Consider the following 21,721-nt stretch of genomic DNA (forward strand, 5'->3'; position numbering starts at 1 on the left):
TTAACTTCTGTTTAAATTCACTGAATAATTATTTTGAAATGTTTAAAATATGTGAAAAAGAAACATGAGCTTTTGGAAAGGTATGAATATTTGGCTTTTACTCCCAAGTGAATTTTCTAATATTGGATCAGATTTTTCCACAAGTTAGTTGTTCCCATAGTAGAACTTCAAAGAACAGTCCTGCAAATGACCTTACTGATTATACAATAAGTACATAATCAATCTGCTTCAATCGAACAACAGACATTGGGTGGGGGGAGGGATGGTGCACATCTGCACTTAGGCGTTATTGATGTTTGTCAACAGTTATTAACTGCTTTTCAAATTCACATTCTCTGAACTACCTCAAAGTTAAGTGACTTCAAGATGATATCTTTAAACAGAATCAAAGAGTCTTGGGCAGATTAAATAACTTGGTGTCTTCTGAAAATCTTAAGATCTCTAACTTTCTTACTACCTTTCCCTCACGGTAAATGAAGGAAATGTTCATGCAGAATCTTCAATGGCTTAAACATGTACACAACTGAGAAGACTGACAAGGTTTTGAACTTATTGCTTAAGTTATATTTTTCCTTCACTATTCCAAACATTGGTTATGATCAGCCACTTCTCCAACGTTAGTTTGATGTAAAGAGCATTTGTGCCCAGCTCCCCCCTCCCCTATGTCAACTCCTAAAGTAAATCATCCATCTCCTTGCTCAGCAACAGACAGGTTTTTTTTTAGGTGAAGCTGATGAAGAAATATTTAGCAAAGTACTTTGAAATGTTCCCATATAAACTGACAAGTTCAGAGACAGTGCATGGAAACAGGGCCTTTGGTCCAGGGTGTCTGTGCCAACCATCAAACACCCACTTATGCTAATCCTACAATAATTATATTTTGTTCTCCCAACATTGCCATCAACTCTCCTGGATTCTATCACTCACTATTACACTAGGGACAATTTACAGTGCCTAATTAACCTACTAACCTATATATCATTAGGATGTGGGGTGAAACCAGAACACCACGAGGAAACTGACAGTCTCAGGAGAAATTGCAAGTTCAGACATCAGAAGTCAGAGTTGTATCTGACTCACTGGAGCTGTGAGGGAACAAGTCTATTAGCTATGCTACCGTGTCACCCTTATGGAAAATCTAATCAAATACTGGAAAATATCAGATTTGCACTATTAGAAGTAGAATTCTCTTCAGCTTGGTCTACTTTTGCTCAGAGTAAGAAAGTTGAAGTTCAAGCTTCATTCCAGGACCAGGGAATATAATAAAATTCAACACTCAGTGCTGCAATGCAGGAGGTGAGCCTTACAGACAAGAAATAATCTGTGTACAATTCAGTCACCACTTTACAGAAAGGAGGTGAGAGCAGAGGGAGCGAGGGGAGAGATCCAAGGATGCAGCCAAGACTGGAGAGTTTTAGCTATGAGGAACTGTTCAACTAGACAAGCTGAGGCCATTTTCTGTTCAAGATAAATTGGATGGGGAGAGAGATCAATAATTAGAGGACAGAGACTTAAGGTAATAGGTAGAAGCATTAGGGGGAGTTGAGATTATTTTTCAGTGAGGGATGGTGAGAGTATAAAAATTATGTCCACCAGGTTGGTGGGTGCGGAAACCCTCATTTTACATGGAAGTGCACTTGCCTATCACCTATAAAAGTAATATACCATTACCTATAAGGATTTGGACAAAGAATTAGAAAATGGAATTTGGCTAAGTAATTACTAATAGTTATAGACCAAATACCTCCTCCCAGGTTTTCAATGATTCTACTACTCAAATAGAACTTATCTAACTGTTCTGAAGGACGAGGACTAGGAAGCACCTTCTAATATTCATACTGCAATTAACTCAAAGGCTAGGTTTGCATGTTACATACTTCTTCATTTTCTTTGGGTTGTACTTGACCTGGTAAGCCTTCAGGATCAACTTGTCAGGACAGCTATCAAACTGTTGTGGGATCACCTTTTGAAAGTGCTGTGAGAAAACAAAACAAAAGGAACATAAGGTGTCACTTCCATATACTAAGTATCACAGAATGATTACAGTGTGGAAGGAGATTATTGGGTTGTCAAGGACATACTGGTTCCATGCAAGAGCAATCCAGCTATCCACACTCCTTTATTCTGTCCCCATAACCATGGGGATGCCTTCTCATCCATCTCCCTTTTCAATGTTACGTTTGGATCTGCCTCCCTGGCTGTGCATTCCAGATCCCAATCACTTGCTGCATAAAGAAATGCTTCCTTGACTTTGTTTTGGTTATTTTGCCAAACATTTTCATCTTTGTTCCTTGGTTCTAGACCTCTCTGCTAATGGGAGAAGTTTCTCTGTATCTACACCATTTTTGACCTTGAATATTATGTCCCCTCACAACCTCTACTATCCCAAGGAGAATGATCCCAGCTCTCTAGTCTGTCCCCATAACTGAAGTCCTTCATCTCTGGAATGGGATGAATAGCTGTGCCAACACACATCTTTTAGGATACTACTGGCCAGATACAACCAATCTGAGTGCACATCTACTTGGTGTGCTGCTTCCAAGCAGGTCAAATAATTTATCTTCAATGAGTTTCAGATAACATTCTTGTGGGACTTTATTAAACCCTTTTTGGAAATCCAGATAAATAATAGCCATTTTATGAATAACAATAGTTCAGTGGATGGGTATGATTAAGTAACATTAGCAAAGTTAAAAACTACCAAAGAAATCAATAACCCAATTGTAGACAGGAGAAGCTTTTTCTTGGGCTTTGTACTTGGGCAGGTCTCAACTTGGCCCATTTCACTGAAGCTGGGATGAGTGATCTTGCAGCTGTTTTTATTTAAAGACTCGACGAAATACTATCACACAAAAGCTCTTTTCAAAACCTGTTATATAAACCCGGTAGATAATCTTTCCTTAACAAAATCTCTAAACTTTACTCTCAACAGTGCCCTCAAGTGGTCCCAATTTTCACATTCTTGTCTTCAGTTCTACCTTCATTACACACTAAGGTAAAGACATAATTATTGGGAAGTGATTTTCTGATACTTGTTTGATCTCATTCAAATTCATGCAAACTGATTCAAATGTCTTCATGAGTGTTGGTGGGGGGCGGTGGCAGCCAAATTGCCACCTTTATACCAAATAAAATACCGAGAAAGCTAGAAAAGAAGTAGACTGAGAATGTGTTTTCAGAACAACGTGCTTCGGCTACCAAGGTTCCTGTTCAGAGGCAGAAGTGATAAATGCACGGACATGGAAAACGAAGCCTTCACCATCAGGTGATACTGAAAAATTTGCAAGCTTAAAGAGCTGCACATTCTGCTGCCAGTTCTTAATGCAGAAGTCCTGGTCTGATTCCATGCCAGAACAATAAGTGCTGTGTAACTGACAGGAAATGATAAGGCTAACTCCAACTTCCTCTGCCTACCATTAAATATGCAATCAGGGGAAGCATTTAAAAAAAACACCACCGGCAGCCGTCTGAACAGCTCACTTGCCTTGCTCCTTCCCTCCGCTCATGCCACAGAATAGTGGATAAGGAGGGATAAGAATCAGAGCTTGCATGAAGGGGAGAGGTTACAGAAATTATTTCTTTTTGCTATTGAATTGTCACTTAAAGATTTCGGGACCTTTTACAGTGATTGAAGACGACATCAAGATTGAATCATTGCTTTAACCCTGAAGATAAAGCTTTTCAGCATGATAGAACTGTGAGAGATATAATTGGTGCCAGGATCAGAGAAAGGACAAGACTGATCACATTTACCTGTGACATTCCTTCCATATCAAGTTGCATCAGTTCCACTTGATTAAACTGAAGGATAGCTATTCCAATGCGGAAGACTACTTCCAAACCCTGCCAACAGAAATGCTGTATCAAGTGAACCAGTGACACAAAGGAACATTTAAAACCAAAGAACCAAATGAAAGGTGGAAGTCTCAGTCATTCTTATAAATTACCTCCTTCACCTACCCCTGATTCAGCAATATAAATTTTAAAATTATAGTTGATGTTATTGAAGTAGTCACACTCGATTCTTTCTGAATCAAGATGAAATAGTATTATACACCTGATACTACCAGAAAATGATAGCCTAATCAAAGAATGAAGTGTGTTTATTCAGCTTTAAATCACTAACATCTCCAAACCAACTGATCCTACGTTGCCTTTCTTTTGGCCGAGAAACAACTGTCCCGAAGTAATTTTTTATTCAAAACAGGCATACTTAACCTCCACATTCAGTGTTCAAAGTCCAGGCAAAACACAGTGTTCCACCTTCTGCAACAGCAGTTAGCATGCTGGAAGTTGGCTGGCTGGGCTGGGCAGGAGTGGAAATGATCTCAAGGGCAAGATTCTATAATAGACTGGAAGGATCACAGATCCTTGCTGCAATCATTATCAAAACTTCAGATAAGACCTAACTTATGACATCACATCTCCAGGGTTGAGGGTGGGTAAGATGGGGATGGGTTACAGGAAGGGGTGAAGGGCAACTGTGTTCTTCCTGACATCATTCTTCAACCTGACATCCTTCACATTCAACAATCTGCAATGTGACAATTCTGATGTGACATCAGCACCAGATGCCTTCCAAAAAAAAACTGTTGCATCACCAAGATCCACTCTGCTGCCAATGGCAGGATACACAAAACCTGCCCTTTTAACTCTTCTCTCCACTGATCTAAGCCTCAAAAACACTATGGCAAGAAATTTCACAATCTGGTTGTCTTTACATCAGGAGGACCAAGTGCAGATTGAATGACTGTAGTGCAGAATGCCTCTGTTCAGTCCACAAGCACATCCTGAGCTTCCAGTCCTGTGACTTTAGTTGTCTCTCACTCCTACTCTGACCTCTCTATTCTCAGCTTCTGACACTTTTCCATCTAAGCTAAATGCAGAGTTTCATATAATAGCACCTAGTCTTCTAAATAGGCACAAACACCTTCCATTCTCAACAATGAATTCAACAATCAATATTTCTAGCAGTCACTACAGCCATTGCTGGTAATTTCAGATAATTATTGTGTATTTGCAACTCTTTCAACCTTTTCCCCCTTGTATCTTTTTACCATCCTTTCTCACTTTGCAATTTCTCCATTGCCATGTAATTTCTCCTGACTCCTACCCCATCACAGACCTTCCCATTTTATTTTCAGCCCCCTCCCAGTTTTCTGTACTCAAAACCTGCTTTATCTACAGCTATTCCCAGTTGTGATCAATAGTTCATTAACCAGAAGCATTAACTTTCTCTCTTGCCCCTCCAAAGAAAGAATTAACACAATTGGGATGGGAAGTTTGAAAGAACTCACTCCAGAATGTTTGAGTGACATCTCTTGGAGTGTCGTTCATTCACTATTTTCTCCTTCCCTCAATCAGATACTGGGGCCAGAATTCCTTGAAATGAAAAAAAGGACGATACAATTCTTCTTTACTTCCTACACCATTTAGTGCTGGGTGCCCTCTACCCTCAGAACTCCTACTTCAAAGAGGAACAAATGTTACCTCAGCTCATTTGGAGTCAGTCATCAACTGGGAATAAAGATATTCATCTCATTCAGAATCAACAGCAAGTTGATCATTTGTTTTATTAGAATTTCAACCCAATTGATATCACTTTGAAGTACTTACCTCATACATAAATATGTCAAATATTCTAGTGGCTAAAGGCAGGGAAAACGTAGTGAGAAAAATTGTAAGGAACCATGAGGAGGCATACATTGACGTATGGAAGCTCTGTGACCGAAAATGTACATTCAATTCAGGCAATTGGTCCTGAGAAACAAAGTAAAAAGCAGAGTAAAACTTACATACAGTACAGGACTAATCAGATATCACAATGTAAAGACAGTTATTTTAAATTGGTCCAGGAATGATTGGTTGCCAGACCATGTACACCACTGTATTTCAATCATAATGCCTAGAGTTTCACATTAAGCTTCGAGGAAGTTTATAAAAATAATTGAACTACATCATAAATCCCATCTGTAAACTTTTGGAGAGCAATGAGGAAATGTTCAGATTTGTACAATTATGTCTACTCATGTGAGTAAATGTAGTTGCAATAATGCTATAGATCAAAGTACGTTATAGGAACATCAACCCAGAGGTCATGGGTTCAAATCCTAACACGAATTTAATAAAAAGGTTTGTTTGTTGGGTAGCACCAGAAAGCAGCCATAAATCAGAGAAACAATGGGGGACCATTCCACCTCCCATACTGTCTCTGAAAGAGCAGTTGTACTTAGACATTCCACCTTTTGTTGTTCTTCTCCGCACTCCCACCCCACAAGTCCGTCCAATGTCCCTTTGGAATCATTCGTAGAATCAACTATCAGCTTTTCCAGCAAAGCATTCAAAGAGTTGTACAGCATAGAAACAAGCCCTTCAGCCCACTATGTCTATGCCCACCATCACACTTATCTATATGAACCCCACTTGCCTACATTAATTCTATATCCCTCTATATCTTGCTCATTCAAGGTGCATGGCCAGATGCCTCGAGTGTTGCTACTATTCCTACCTCTCCCATCTCCTCTGGCCGCTCATTCCAGATATTGACTGCTCTTTGTGTGAAAAATTTACCCTCAGATCTTCTTTAAACCTCTTCTCTCGCACCTTAAACATACCTCTACTTTTAGGGACCCCTACAATGGGAAACAGACACTGGCTATCTACCCTATCTATGCCCATCATAGATAGGGTAGATACCTCTCAGCCTCCTTCGCTCCAGGGAAAACAGACCTAGCCTATCCAATCTCTCCTCACAACTCAAGCCCTCCAATCCAGGCAACATCTTTGTGAATCTTTTCTGCACCCTCTGTAGCTTAACCACATCTTTACCATACTGAGGCAACTAGAACTGCACACAATACTCCAAGTGCAGCCTAACCAACCTTTTGTACATCTACGACATGACTCCACCACTCTTACACTCAATGCCTTGGTCAAGGAAGGCAAGCATGCCATATGCCTTCCTCACCACCCTGTCCACCTGTGCTCCTATTTTCAGGAACCTATATACAAGTAACCCAAGGCCTCCCTGTTCAATAACGCTCCCCAGGACGCTGCCATTCACTGTGTATGTTCTGTCCTGGTTTAACTTCCCAAAATGGATCACTCCATACTTGTCCAAGTTAAATTCCACCTGTCATTTCCTTGCCCACTTTCCAAGTTGATTTATATCTTGTTGTAACCTTAAACAACCTTCCTCACTGTCCACAACATCACCAATTTTAGTATCATCTGCAAACATACTACTCATGCCACCTACATTCTCATCCAAATCATTAATACGTGGAACAAACAACAGAGGAAACAGCATTGATTTCTGCAGCACACCACTGGTCATAGGTCTCCAATCTGAAAAAACTGTGGAAGTTTTGGAAAGGATACAGAAGAGAGTTTCCTGGGGTCTTGCCTTGATTAGAAGGTACGAGATACAAGGAGAGGTTGGACAAACTTGGGTTGTTTTCCCTGGAATGTCAGAGGCTGGGGGTGGGGAAGGTGACAGAAGTTCATGAAATTATAAGAGGCATAGATAGGTGAACAGTCAGAATCTTTCTCCCAAAGGTTGAAATGTCAAATATTAGAGGACATGCATTTAAAAGGTTTAAGGGAGGAGGTTTAAGGGAGATGTATGGGGCAAGTTTTTATTGGAAACAGTGGTAGGTGTCTGGAATGGGCTGCTACGGGTAGTGGCAGAAGCATATGTGATAGTGGTGTTTAAGAGGTTTTTGGATAGACACATGAATATGCAGGGAATGGAAGGATATGGATTGTGCAGGCAGAGATTTAGTTTAATTTGGCATAGTGTTCAGCATAGACATCATGGGCTGAAGGGCCTGTACCATTCTATGTTGTATCTGCTCTAACCCTCCACTACCACCAAGCCAAATTTATATCCAATTGGCCAGCTCACCTTGGATCCCATGTGATCTCAGCTCCCAGACCAGCTTACCATGTGGGACCTTGTCAAAGGCCTTGCTAAAGTCCATGTGGACAACATCTACTACCTTGCCCTCATCAATCCTCTTTTAAAAAAAAACAGACCAAATAAATCAAATTTGAGAGACATGATTTTCCACACACAAAGTCAGACAGACTATTCCTAATTCAGATCCTAACAGGTCAAGTTTTGAAAATTCTCATCTTTCCTCTACATCTTTTGTCAATTGAAGGATGGGGAGCTGTGAGGATGATAGAGCGAGAAATGAAAGAATAAAGGAACAGAGGGTCAGTCAGTCACCCTCAGCCTGTTCCACTACGTAATGAGATTATGTCCAATCGATGCTCCAAGACATCTTCAACTCATTCAGTGAAGTATGTGTCCTCACCAATTCCTGCAGCACCCTATTAGATAAAATAACCCTTTTTTACCTGCTTGGTTTTCTGTCCATTACCTAATCCTCAATCTATGCCAGTTTCATTTATTCTCAGTCTTATGTACCCCCATTTTATTTTAATAACCTGATGTTGGACATTAAGGACTTTCTGAAGTCCAGACACACCATATCCCTGCTTCTCCCTTATTTGTACTGCTTGTCACAGCTCATAGGTTCCATATTGCAATTCCTCAACTCTGTCCAAGCTTTTCTATTAAGTGCCCTGCCTACTTTAATAAATAGATTCTATTGTCAGGTAACTGTCCCATTTTCCCTGCCTGCTTTCTTAAATAGTGATGCTACATTTGTTACCTTCCAGTCTGTTGGAACCATTTCAGAATCAATGGAATTCTGGAAAATCACAACTAGTGGATGCATCACCTTCATCGTCACCTCTTTCGAAACCTTGGGATGCAGGTCATCAGGTGCTGGGGATTTATTGGCTTTTAGAGTCATTAATTTCTCCAATTGTTTTTATTCACTAATGCTAATTTATTCACTATTTCTTCTAGGATGCAAAAATTTGAATGTGGAAATTTGTCAAGACAGCAGGCTCAAAATTCAACTGTTCTTCATCATGGAAATATTAATACTGCCGTGTATCATCCTACAGTGACTTTAAGTTTCATCTCATTTAGTTCAAATTTCTGATACACAGATTGCAAACACTTCCAGGCATTTATTGCACATTATTTTGTGGATGAGTAGGTTATTCGATTTATTCCATGTATGAGGTCTGACTGAATAAGATTCAGAAGGTTACCTGTATTAAATACTCAAACTGGTAGATGCAGAGTCCCAGCTCTGCCATACTGGGCTTGAACAGCTCCCTTAACCGATACTCTTGCATCAAACGCACAAATACACAAAAGGCTTCTTCCTCTGGCATCTGTAAAGGAAAAAAAATGCTGCAAGTATGGCTCTGGACAAAGATTCTCTTCAGCATATTGAATATAGTCATGAAAGTGCTGGCTGAAGACAAAGGATCAATGAGATACATGTCACTATTTAACAGAAGTAAAGAAGGAGAATGTATAAAAGAAAAAAAAGTTTCCTGCTCTTTGCCCCATTTTGTATCATGCCAACAAAATGAGCCAAGAAGTCGTTCTGGATCTTCATCACTCCAAGTCTAAGCAGTCAGGACATATCAAAGCAATTTAACTCTCTATCCATCTCCCACTGTGATGCAATTCTGCTCTATCCCGATTCCTTCTTGCACATACAAATTAATCCTGGCAGCTCACTCCCTGCTCTTCTTTGCCTCACAATATCAATACACAATATCCAGGACAATTGCCTTTCTGCCCAAATCCTTACAGGACTGATAGGAAATGTAATGCATAGAAGTGAGTGTGGATTTTAATTCTTTGTTCTTCGTACTCAGGGTTCCATCAGGCTGAAATTTATGCTGCATCATTCAATCTGTCAGTTGACAGATCTAGCAGGACAGTGTTGTAATATACACCAGCGTCCTCGAAATGAGATTTAAAAGGATCAACATAAAAACTCACAATATATTTTTGGAATTATGAATAACAATAACTTAAACTAGCTTGACTAGTTGACTGATGCCCAATGTAAATAACCTACCTGTTCAGTTTCTAATCTTTACATACTTTCACTGTCCCACGTACACACTGTTTCCAGTGACATCCAAATTTCAGGTGTGCAGAATAGCTGTCCGCCCCCCCCCCCCCCCCACCCCCCACTGTGGATAAACTATTTGAAATAAAAGTGCAATAGAAAAGCTTTCCCTTAAACACAGAAGGGCAGAAGCAAAGCATTACACCAAGGTGCAAAGTGATTTATAAGGAAGTATTACATCATCGCAGTTCTTCCAGACTTCACTGCATTGATGGTGAAATTCTTCTCACTAACCTGCATGAGCAGGAGCCCCACAATGAATGCGCTTCCCTGGCAATATCCAACTTCACGGTCAACCAGAGAGTATGCCTGCCACAAAGCAAACCGACAAACACTTGAGAGAATGTAAAAGCAGAAGGTAACTCAGAAGCTCAGTGACTGAAGGAGGGACAAAACTATGTTGCTATTTAATTAAAATAAGAAAGTTGGAATAAAGTCAGAGCGAGTCTGGAGATCTTTGCTCATCTCATCCTAATTGGAACATTTCAACAAATACAGCTCTTAAATAGGGATGTTCATGGGAAAGGACAGAGCATCTGCAGGAGAAAATTGTGAACCAACTATTCTTATATTTTCCCTGATGCTCTTTTGAGAGTACTTGTGTGCACATCTTTCAAAAACCCAGCTAATTATTCTGGATCCCATTGATGGCATAATTTTCTAGCCTCTATTTTAAGATATCCTCAGTCACACTATAAATTCTCTCTCATGGACCCTGGAAAATTTTTATCATCCGAAATGGGATGCTGGAAATATGAAAACAAATTGCTGACAATACACAGAAGTCAGTCAGCAACTGTGGAGAAGGAAACAAGAGTTAACATTTTGGTTTGATGACCTTTCATCAGAAGAGACACCTCTCCTTAATCATCTTTGAAATTATCTCGTGAATTCTTACAAGCTGTTTTTCCTTGGTCTCTGTGCAAATTACTTACTTTGAAGATTTCATATTCTTATAACTTGCTGCTACATCAAATTTTAATCAACTGTGTACACACACCTCCTTGATGAAGTACTGTCCCTCATACAACCCTTCTCTCCTGGATGTGTGACCAGTTGCTGGCCTACAGCCACTTTATTAATCCCATCATCCCACATCTTGTGAGACAATAACTGAAAGCATTTAAGAGCATGGAGCCATCTCATTGTTCTAGTGGTATAGAGGCAAAGATAACACAGCACAAATACAGGCCCTTCGGTCAAATATGTCCATGTCAACTATGGTGCCCACCCATCTAGTCCCAATTTCCTGCTTTTGGCCCATATCCCTCTAAGCCCCACCCCTCCATGTACCTATCCAAGTGTTTCTCAAATGATAGTATTGTATCTGCCTCAACCACTTCCTCTGGTAGCTCGGTCCATATACTCACCACCCTCTGGGTGAAAATGTTGCCCCTCAGGTCCCTTTTAAATCTTTCCCCTCTCACTCCAAATCTACGGCCCTGGGATTTGGACTCTTCTACCCTGCGGAAAAGACTGTTCCTGTCCACCTCATCTCTGCCTCTCAATTTTAAACCTTTCTTGAAGATTGCTCCTTATTCTCCTATGCTCCAAGGAATAAAGACCTAGCCTTGCCAACCTCTCCTTGTAACTCAGGACCTCTAATCCTGGCAACATCCTTGTAAATATTTTCTGCACTCTTTCCAATTTAACCATGTCTCTCCCATAACAGGGTGACCAAAACTATACCCAGTACTCCATGTGCAGCCTCACCAATAACTTATATGCATTTGTATTCCTAGGTCCCCATTGTTCCATTACACTCCCTAGTGCCCTACCATTCATAGTACGTCCTACCCTGGTTCGACTTTCCAAAATGCATCACCTCACACTTTTCTGTATTGAAATCTATTTGCCACTCCTCAGCCCACTTCCCTCACTGATTGAGATCCCCCTGTAACCTACGATAACCTTCTTCACTATCACCACCACCTTCTAATTTCATATCATCTGCAAACTTACTGATCAAGCCCTGTGCATGTGCCTCCAAATCAGTTATGTAAATAACGAATAACAAGGGTCCCAACACCGACCCCTGTGGCACACCACTAGTCACTGGCCTCCATTCTGGAAACAACCTTCAACCACCACCCTCTGCTTCTTACCTCTGAGCCAATTTTGAATCCACCTTACTAGCTGTCGCTAGAATCTTGGGTTTGTGGGCGGGGTGTTGCAAATTGTGTAAACTATTAATGTCCAAAAAAAACTGCCTTCAAGAACTGCAGGGGAAGAATGGCAACCAAAACAAAGTGTAGTAGTAGTTTTCAGGACTGGAGTTGCCAATCCTAGACTGGTGGATGTTACTGTAAGTCAGTTAAGAGATCACCAGACGAGCTGGAAGGGTAACACGCTCAAAATGCTGGAGGAACTCAGCAGGTCAGGCAGCATCTATGGAGGGAAATGAACAGTCGACATTTCAGAGACCCTTCGTCAGGACTGGAAAGAAAGAGGGCAGAAGCCAGAATAAAAGGGACGGGGAGGGGGAGGAGCAAGAGCTGATAGGGGATAGCTCCAGGTGAAGGGGGGGGGGGTGCGGGTGAGGTAGGTAGGTGGGGGAGGGGAAGAAGTGGGAATGATGTAAGAAGCTGGGGGGTGATAGGTGGAAGAGGCAAAGGGCTGAACAAGGAATCTGATAGGAGATGAGTGGACCATGGAATAAAGGGGAGGAGGTGGGGAACCAGAGGGAAAAAGGTGTGGGTGATGGGCAGGTTGTGAGGGTGGGGGAGGGGAAAAAAGGGGTAAAAGGGCCCAGAGGGGTAAGGGAAAACCGAAGGGGGGGGAAAAGGAGGAAGAGAAAACAGGGGGAGTGGTTACTGGAAGTTAAAGAGATCGATGTTGATGCTGATACTGATGTTGAAGTGGAAGGGTAATTTGATGGAGGGGCACTGACCAGTTGCTCTGGGCTTGCGATACACAGGAGACTATGAACAAGGAATGACGTGAACTAATCATGCATTGAGCTTGTTCAAAGCATTGGCTGCAACTTTTTGCAAGGATGGCCTGATTTACTATTCAACCGTTTTCTGGGACACTTATGTAACACATTTTATTTTTGTCCGAGCCATTTGGAAAAATACATAGAGGCCAAGAGGACTTTTTGTTTTAAAAATGTTAACTGTTCATATTTTTCTCTCCCACCTGCTAAATCAGGAAGCTGGATATATTTTCTTCCTGCTCATTCTCAATTACCACTCTACTTAATTTTCATCTACATGTTCCTGTCTCTTAACAAGATTAAGATATGGTGAGGAGGCTGGGGAAGGGATGGCAATTCAAAGACTCCTAAAGCTTATTGTGCGGGTACTTAAAGCAACTCCTTGAAATTACTGTCACAGATACTGTATTGTAGTGTTGCATGATAATCAACCTGTGTCCAACTAACCTTCGCAAGTGTTGCATGGCAATAAATCGGAGCCCAATAGTAGACTACCCCAGTGTTATACAATGACAGAACTTTGGCCACCTGTATTGTACCCATGTAATAGTGACTGTCCTATATAAAGCAACACACCTTTACCTATTGGTATTGTATCTCAGTATTAAACAGCAAAAAGACCTCTTGCCACCAGTACTTGTACTTGTATTCTAAAATATCCAAAGACACCACAAAATAGTGGGTAATCAAAAAAGACAATTACACTGAGCCAAATGTGTCATTTGGATCGGGACCAAAAGCTTGGAAGACAAGGCAAGTTCTAAAGGAAGATGAGAACAGCTGACAGGTTTAGAGGAGGAATTTCAGAGCATGTGGTCTAGACAGCTGAAGGTGTGGCCACCAGCTGTGTGATAAAGGAAAGGGAGATGCACAAGGACAGGACTGGAGGAATGCAAAATTTTTGCAGGAACTGTAGGGCTAAAGGAGGTTATGGAGACGGGAAGGGCAAGTCCAGCAAGACTTAAAAAAGAGGGAATTTGTAGCATTGCTGATTCCTTAAAGTCAGCAAGCACTGGGGTGATGAGCAAATGGAACCTGACATGAACAAGAGGCAAGGTTTTGAACAAGCTCACATTTATGGAGGGTAGAAGATTGGAAGCTGGCTGGGAAAACAGAGGAGGTTGCATCAGAAGGAGGTAACAATTCTTCAACAAAAGAAAAGAAAAAATCAAAAGCTTGGAAATCATAAAACTATACCTTAGCACATAAAAGGAAATATCCCATTTACCTTTTTAAATCACCTTATCTATCTGCCCTGCTACTGAGATCTGTGGACTTTTACTCTAAACCTTAAAGGTTTGATGAAGGGTCTTCAGCCTGAAGCATTGTCTCTGTTTCTCTTTCCACAGATACTGCCTGACCTGCTGAGTGGTTCCAGCATTTTCTGTTTATATTTCAGATTTCCAGCATCTGCAGCCTTCTGGTTTTCATGCACTCTAACCCCTCTATTCCTCCATATTACTCAGTGCTTTGCTTTTATTGTATATCCTGCTGCTATTTACCCCCCCAAAACACCTCAAATCTTTGGATTGAGTTCCATTTACTATTGTGTTGTTTATTGGAACATCAATGTTCCTGCAGCTGGCAGTGTTCTTCAGCTCTAATCGGCCACATCCATTTCCTGTATCATAGGCAGTGTGTAAGATACCAATATAAATCAAGGGGTCATGATTAAGAAAGTTGCATGAGTTTTGGGGGTGGAGGACAGTGGAGGGATTAGGATGTTGTTGAGGCAGAAACCTCAAGACAATTTAAAGTTTACTTGGATGAGTAAATGATATACTGTAACCTACTAGGCTACGGTTCTGGAGCTGACACATGGCATTAGACTGGATTGTTCTTTGTGAGGCAGTATGAACTAGGTGGACCAAATGGCTGCCCTTTGTACCCTAAAATTATTATGTTTCTATGAGTGAGCTGGAGCAAATCCCATCTCTCACCTTCATGACGTTGAATAGCACCTCTTGTCCAAGACTGTCTTGTCCTTTAAAGAATTCATGCTCTGGGTAGGTGCGTGCAATGTCTCTCCGGATCAGTTTCTCGCAAGGCGAGGTCATCTTCAGCAGCTCCGAATACTGGTTTTTCATAGGCATGTCAGTTGCATTGCAAAGCAACTGCCAAACAATCCCACGGAAATGGTGTGGAATTCCTTTCCGAATCAGCTCCTGAAAATAAGTGAATCTTTTAAAAATTTTTTCCCCTTATCTAATGTTTCCACTACCTCCTGAAGTGACAGAAATAACAATCCTGTCATACCTCACCTAAACCACCACTATGCAGAATTCTAGCAGGAAGCAAATCAACCAGAAAGGGGATCACAGTTAAGCAAAATGGTTCTCAGTGCTGACACAAAGCTAACCAGTACAGGTTACTGGGTGATGTTATGAAGCAGGAAATGTTGCCAATTTACCCTCAGAAACACAGAGGATAATTATAGCATCCAATGTTCAAAGAAAGGAATGTTGCCATCAACTTCAGCATCCTGTTGGACCAGTAACCTTCCCACTAATCAATTACACCACAGAGAAATCCATTTGCACTCTCTCATAGCCACATGTTGTTTATTAAGGACTTTTTCCACCCCAAAATACAATTCAGAGCTGACAATCCAGTCATTGAGGCCCTTCAGGGAAGAGTGTGTAAACTGCCTGCACTTGCTCACCTCTCCAAGTTCCTCTTCCTGCCCATTGTTATCACTCCACCCACAATTAAATTTTTCCCTGCACACCCTTTGGATTTGACCTTCAGCCAGAATTACAATGATGCCTTCTTTAAACAGAGGAAGTACTGTGTGTAATACATGTGGGTGGGGAAATGCCACGTTGTACACATGCTGCTTCCCCACAGGCTCGTAATCTGCTGAAACATCAGGCCAGAACTGAAGCGAAGGACACTAGACTAGTAACAATAACCCTACTCCACTGATTCTGTTCGACATTTCTCTGCAGCTGGGTGTTAGTTTTGTTTACAGTTCTACCCCTTCAAGTACTTTCCTTCAAATGCACCATCATGAGCCCTCTCCTCAAAACCACAATCCTTTACTGCTCCTGGAACCCAAAATAATCTTACCACCACTTCACTTGCCCTCCAGTCTTTAAATGGTCAGATAATACAAGCGGTAATTTCTTTCAACTAAATACCAGGAAGAACAAAACTAAATGATCTTTGATCCCTATCTCAAACATCACTCATGTCATTTACTCTATTTTTTCCTTTGGCTCACGTTGTCACTGCTAGACACATCCAGCTGGCCTCCCCCATCACATTCTCTGTAAAACTGAGGTCATCCAAAACTCTTATGTCTTAATTCTCATTAAGTTGCATGCTCCCATCACCTGTGCTACTAGCTCCTGGTTAACCAATGCATTCAATTTTTAAATTCTCAACCACACTTTCAAACCGTTCCATGGCTTCATCTCTCTTTTACCAATCCTCCCCAAACACTATTTGAGAGATAGAAAAACTCCTCCAATTCTTGCCTCTTAAATAATACCAAAGTTAATAGCTCCACCACCTTCAGGTACTAAGGCCCAAAGATCCAGAACTCCCTCCCGTCAAGATGCTGCTGAAAAAAAAGGGCTTGAATATACAGCAATATCCCTATTGCAGTTCCCCGAGAAGGAACAAGGGCTAGATTCGGCTGGATTGCACATGGCATACTAACAGGGCCTTTGCAACTGTCACAGAGGGAGGGAAGAGCACCAAGTCCTGCCCACAAAAAAGTTGAAGAGTTGACAGTTGTCTTAGTGATGCACTTTTTAAGCCAGCTGTTAAAAGCTAGGTGTTTTGATTGCTCACATTCAGAAGCATTAAAACAATTAAAAGAAATATTTTTGAAACTTTTCATGCCATTTAAAAATTGGAAGAAAGGTACCTAAAACATTCAAACTGTGTTACAAAAGTTGACATTTTTCAAATACTTACCCAGCTATTCCTGTCCATTGAGAAGGACATCCATGTATTAGATTACCACTAAAGGTTGTGGGGAATTGCTACAGATTTCTGCAACCTCACTGGAATGCAGCATCAGAACGTATTTGCAAAACAAATGAACAAACTGACCGCAACTTTGGGACTTGTTCCTTGGGGCAGATATCCCAAAGATGCTCACAATTATACAGGGACATGTAGCCCACTGCAGGGCAAATGGTGACACTATCCCACCATAATCAGGTCAGTATCTCCTTGGTGATAAAGAGTAACATTTTGGCATTTAATTTCTTGGAACATTTTGCAATGATAGCGGCATTACTTGAATGGAATAAGAACAGAACATGGTGGAAATACTGAGTAGCTCAAGCAGCATCTGTTTAGAGTGAAACAGAGTTTGACGTTTCAAGTCATGGACCATACATTAGAATTGAGGAAAAAAAAGCTGCAGAGGGAATGTCGGTGATAGGGTGGAGACCAAGGTCATCCAGTGGTTTGGGTGCTGTCTCGTTAATAGATGAGAGACAGTCAGATTTACGGATGAGACTTACAACGCATCAGTTGTTGGAAATTTGAAAGTTCTGGAAATAATCATTGAGCAGCATCAGTTGAGAGACAAAAAGAGATTTATATTGCAGATGGAATACCTGGCATCAGAACTGGGTAAAGCTGGCACAAAGAGATGCTGCCTGGCCCACTGAATATTTTCAGCATCTTTTGCTTTTGTTTTATAATTTTCAGCATCTGTAGTTTTTTTTTTGCCTTTCTATTCCATAAATGAAAGTATTATCATGCAGAGATGCTCACAGAGACTGGAATTTCAATCTCATTGCGGACAGAGCGCAAGTGCTCTGCAAAATGGTTGCCTAGCCTGCACTCAGTTTCCTGCCGATGTAGAGGAGGCTATGTTGGGAGCACAGAATGCAGTAAACTAGGTTGGAGAAGGTGCATGCGAATCTTTGCCTCACCTGGAAGGGCCGTTTAGGTCCCTGAATGGTGATGAGGGAGGAGGTGCAAGAACAAGTGTTATACCTCCTGTGATTGCAGGGGGAAAGTGCTGGGGTCAGGGAGGAGTGAGCAGACCAGGGAGTCACAGACTGAGTGGTCTCTGCAGAAGGTGGAAAGGGGTGTGATCTCACTGCGGCTGGTGAAAATGATGAAGGATGGTGTGCTGGATGTGGAGGCTGGTAGAGTGACAGGTGAGGATTAGAGGAAATCTGTGGTGTCTGAGGAGGGGTGAGAGCAGAAGTCTAAGAAATAGAGGAAATGAGAGAGAGCTCCTTCAACCACAGTAGAAGGGAAGCAGTACTTCCTGAAAAAGGAGGACATTTCAGATGTCCTGGAACTGAAGGCCTCATCTTGAGAGAGGATGCAGTGGAGACGTAGAAATCGGGAAACAGGGATGGCATCCTTACAAGAGACAGGGTGGGTAGTGTAGATAGCTGTGGGGGTCAATGATTTTGTACACCTTCATTAGAATCTCCCTTCAGCCTTCTTTGCGCTAAGGAGAAGGACCCCAGCTTTGCCATTCTAAGATTATAGCTGAAATCAGGTCATTCAAATTCAAAAGCAAATTGCTTCTTTACAGCATGCTGTGTTTAATATTAAAGGCAAAGTAAATTGATGTCTCAATAGAGCTTGGTTACACAACCCACACCATATGTGGCAGGTTCAGGTTGGGTCTGGCATATATTCAGATATGACATTCAGCTTTAGGTTAATTTAAGCCGGTTGGGATGATTTGCTTAGTATTACCACATGTTCTCTGATCTTTATGACTACATGGAGCTTCATTCAAAAGAGGATGAACAATTTGCTTGCGACAGAGGTAAGGTGATGTTCAGGTTGAGTCAGACAAAAAAAAAATGCAACTATGGCTGGGATTGGGCTTGAGTTTGGGTTTGAATTTCTCTTGGTCGAGTAAGGTGTTAATTTCATAGCCAAGCCCATCTCCATCTCACAGTCCCAATCCCCACCAAGCTGCCTTCCAGGACACAAGAGCAGCAGGCTATTTTCATCCCTAAGAAGTCACACATTGGTTCTTCTTGTTGAGTACAACAGAATACACACATATCCCAGGATATGAATACCTGCATCTCTGGGCAAAAAAACAAGAAAAAAAGTGTTGGAGCTCGATTTTGATCCATATGATAAACTGCTATACTGAGTTCCTAATTTGATTTGGTACAAGTTGATGAGCATCAAGAACAGGGTCAAATGAGTTTAAGTAACTAGGCCCCAATTGTTTTCTTCCCCTGGAGAAAGGCATTGCAAATACAAGCATAAATACTACTTCAAATTCAAGTTCTAAAATCACATTTAAAAAACCGTTTGTCTTTCCTGTACCCATGTTCCTCACGTTAATTTACAAGCTAAAGACGTGCTTTTACCTGGTAATTAATAAACCTGTACTCAGGCAAGCATTTGCTTATATTACAGCTAATGGAAAGTAAACTTCACAGGTCACCCAATAGGCATTTTTACAGAAAAAGGATTGCTGCGGGAGCAGGAAGGTAGGGACCAAATTGTAGGTTTATTTGTGGAGGCAGAAGGTGTTGCCAAGATTCTAAATGTTTGTTGAGGAAGATGAATTCAATAAAGTTGTGGTAAACAAGGGGTTGCCAGGTTATTGTTCATCAATAATATATTGTGGTGGAAGTCCTGGAAAGGATGGGAGTACTTAAAATTGCACAGGTTCAGTACCACAGTTTTTGATACAGATTAATAAAATTGAGTCGGGGGGTGCGGGGTGGGGAGGATGAGGAGCAGATACAAAGCACAATTTTGAAAGTTATAGTTGACAGAAGTTGGAAGTGTGGTAAACAACAAAGATGCTTACAGCAGAGATCAGAGGTTAGTGGACAAATTAGACATATGGCAGATGATCAATACATAAAACTGAAGGGGATGTATTCTGATATGTAGAAAGAGATGATGATATACATGTTAAATTGTACCATTTTAAAGTGGGTGCAAGAAGAGACTCAGTTGCTTGTTCGTAAATCTTTACAGATGCCAGGGCATGTCAACAAAAGCACTTAAGACAAGAGACCTTGACTTATGGTCATCTTGTGCAAGAGAATAGCATAGGTTCAGCTGCAGCACTGTACCAGTTCTTGGAATCACACTTCAAACACAGGAGTAAATTAAAGTTAAGGTTGAGACATTATTTACTAGAATGGTTTTAAGAATGAAGAATTGGAGATGTGAATGGTTGAGCACATTCTCCTTAGAGCAGCAAGATTAACAGCTGATTTTGTAGGTGTTTTAAGTCCAGGAAGATTTTAAACACACCATTTACAAATGATAAAAAGGTTAATAATCAAACAGATTAAGGCAATTGGCACAAGAAACAGATGACAGGCTTCGGTATTCCACTATCACACGATTAAATAATCACCCTGTTTAATGCAAAATTGTGAAGCAGACTGAAGTATGCAACTTCTGCAAATTTCCCACCTCTGGTGTTCCACTTGAAGTGGGGTTGAGCAGAGTCCAAGTTCTATTGCATAGTAAAAGGAGAAAACTTTAAGTTTTAAAACAAAACCATCCTGAATTGAAAGAAAATCTAAACACTGGCAACCTAAAAATAGAAACAGAAAATATTAGGATTCCAAAGCAGGATGGATTAGCATTCTGCTGGGTCCTACTCAAATTTTTAAGCTATTTCCTCTTCCTTTAGCTGGCCAATATTAACTTGGTATTTTCTGCCCTTGAGAAAAACTCAGACTTGATAGCTACTTTGGAAATGATAACCAACTGGTTAAAAAGCTTTGCAATACCCCACTGATAAACTGCAGCAGTAACAAGCCCTGTCCAGGTTCCTCACCCTTAGCAATTTCTCTTTCTTTTTGCGCACTTCCTCCCATTCATTGATCAACCGGCCCCACAGAATCCATGTGTCTTCCTCCAAGTGGCTCAAGTTGCTCGAAGCGGAGGAGCTCGACACAAGCGAGCCGCTGCTGTTCCGGCGCGATCCATTCACAGACCGCAATGACTTACTGTCTGCTTCCAGCAACCTAGTAAATGTTAGAGATTTATAGTTGGATTCAGTGTAATGGAATACTGCTGCTTATAAGATATTCAGAATACATCAATAATTACCTCACTGTATTAAATAACATAGCAGTCACAATGGACAATATTTCAACGAGAATGCCAGCAATTGAAAGCCAACACTTTAATAAAAGTCACAAAAGGCAAGCATCAATAATACTGAATAACATGTGGCTCAAGTCCCTTCCTACATTTCCACCCTAGCAAATCCCAAACAAAAATCTCTGAAGACTTGCACCATTTCAGTTGAACCCAGGAAACAGCTATTTGTGTCTTCTTATCTTAACTTTTCTCCACAAGTTAGGTATGAAAACAAGCAAATGCACTGGATCAAAAATCAAGCATCCAAATACATTTTAAACAAACATTCCTGGACTTGTATCACTTGCGGCTCAGGCTGAATCAAACCATTACAGCATGCTAGCAGTGTAGCCACCCTAAAATAAGGCCTCAGAGCCCATAACCTCAGAATATTTACCCAAATCTCCTGTTTTCCTTCAGTATCTGCATCCTTGTATTATCCATTCCAGGAGAGTTCTCCACAAAATAAGTAATCCATAATGTGTACCTCTCTCCAAATCAAAACCCCCACCCTTGCCATGCTAGCAATTCGATTCATAGCCATGCATTGCCTTCTCCAGTGTTGCCAAGTTACAATCCACCTCAGAAACTTGCCTCTTCGCTACACTGCATCACCACTCCCAACTTATCCATCAATCTCCAACGTGACCCTTGGCATTCATCTCCATGTGTCTGCTGTCCTCCTCCCACCCCACCAAAGCCCACT

The 21,721-nt window shown here is 41.2% G+C and overlaps 1 protein-coding gene across 11 annotated transcripts in view; it reads right to left on the reverse strand.

Annotated features, from left to right (window-relative positions):
- The window catches only part of LOC127584938 (EVI5-like protein), a 210,844-nt gene that overhangs the window by 125,267 nt on the left and 63,856 nt on the right, over positions 1-21,721 (reverse strand). For all 11 annotated transcript variants that reach the window (XM_052041971.1, XM_052041969.1, XM_052041965.1 and 8 more), the window contains 7 exons: positions 20,708-20,897; positions 14,889-15,113; positions 10,248-10,322; positions 9,133-9,258; positions 5,617-5,760; positions 3,754-3,843; positions 1,878-1,975 (listed from right to left, as the gene is read on the reverse strand). In XM_052041971.1, coding sequence (XP_051897931.1) covers positions 1,878-1,975; positions 3,754-3,843; positions 5,617-5,760; positions 9,133-9,258; positions 10,248-10,322; positions 14,889-15,113; positions 20,708-20,897 — 948 coding nt within the window. The remainder of the gene's footprint in view (positions 1-1,877; positions 1,976-3,753; positions 3,844-5,616; positions 5,761-9,132; positions 9,259-10,247; positions 10,323-14,888; positions 15,114-20,707; positions 20,898-21,721) is intronic.

The sequence above is a fragment of the Pristis pectinata genome, chromosome 31 (assembly GCF_009764475.1).
Source record: "Pristis pectinata isolate sPriPec2 chromosome 31, sPriPec2.1.pri, whole genome shotgun sequence".
NCBI lineage: Eukaryota > Metazoa > Chordata > Chondrichthyes > Rhinopristiformes > Pristidae > Pristis > Pristis pectinata.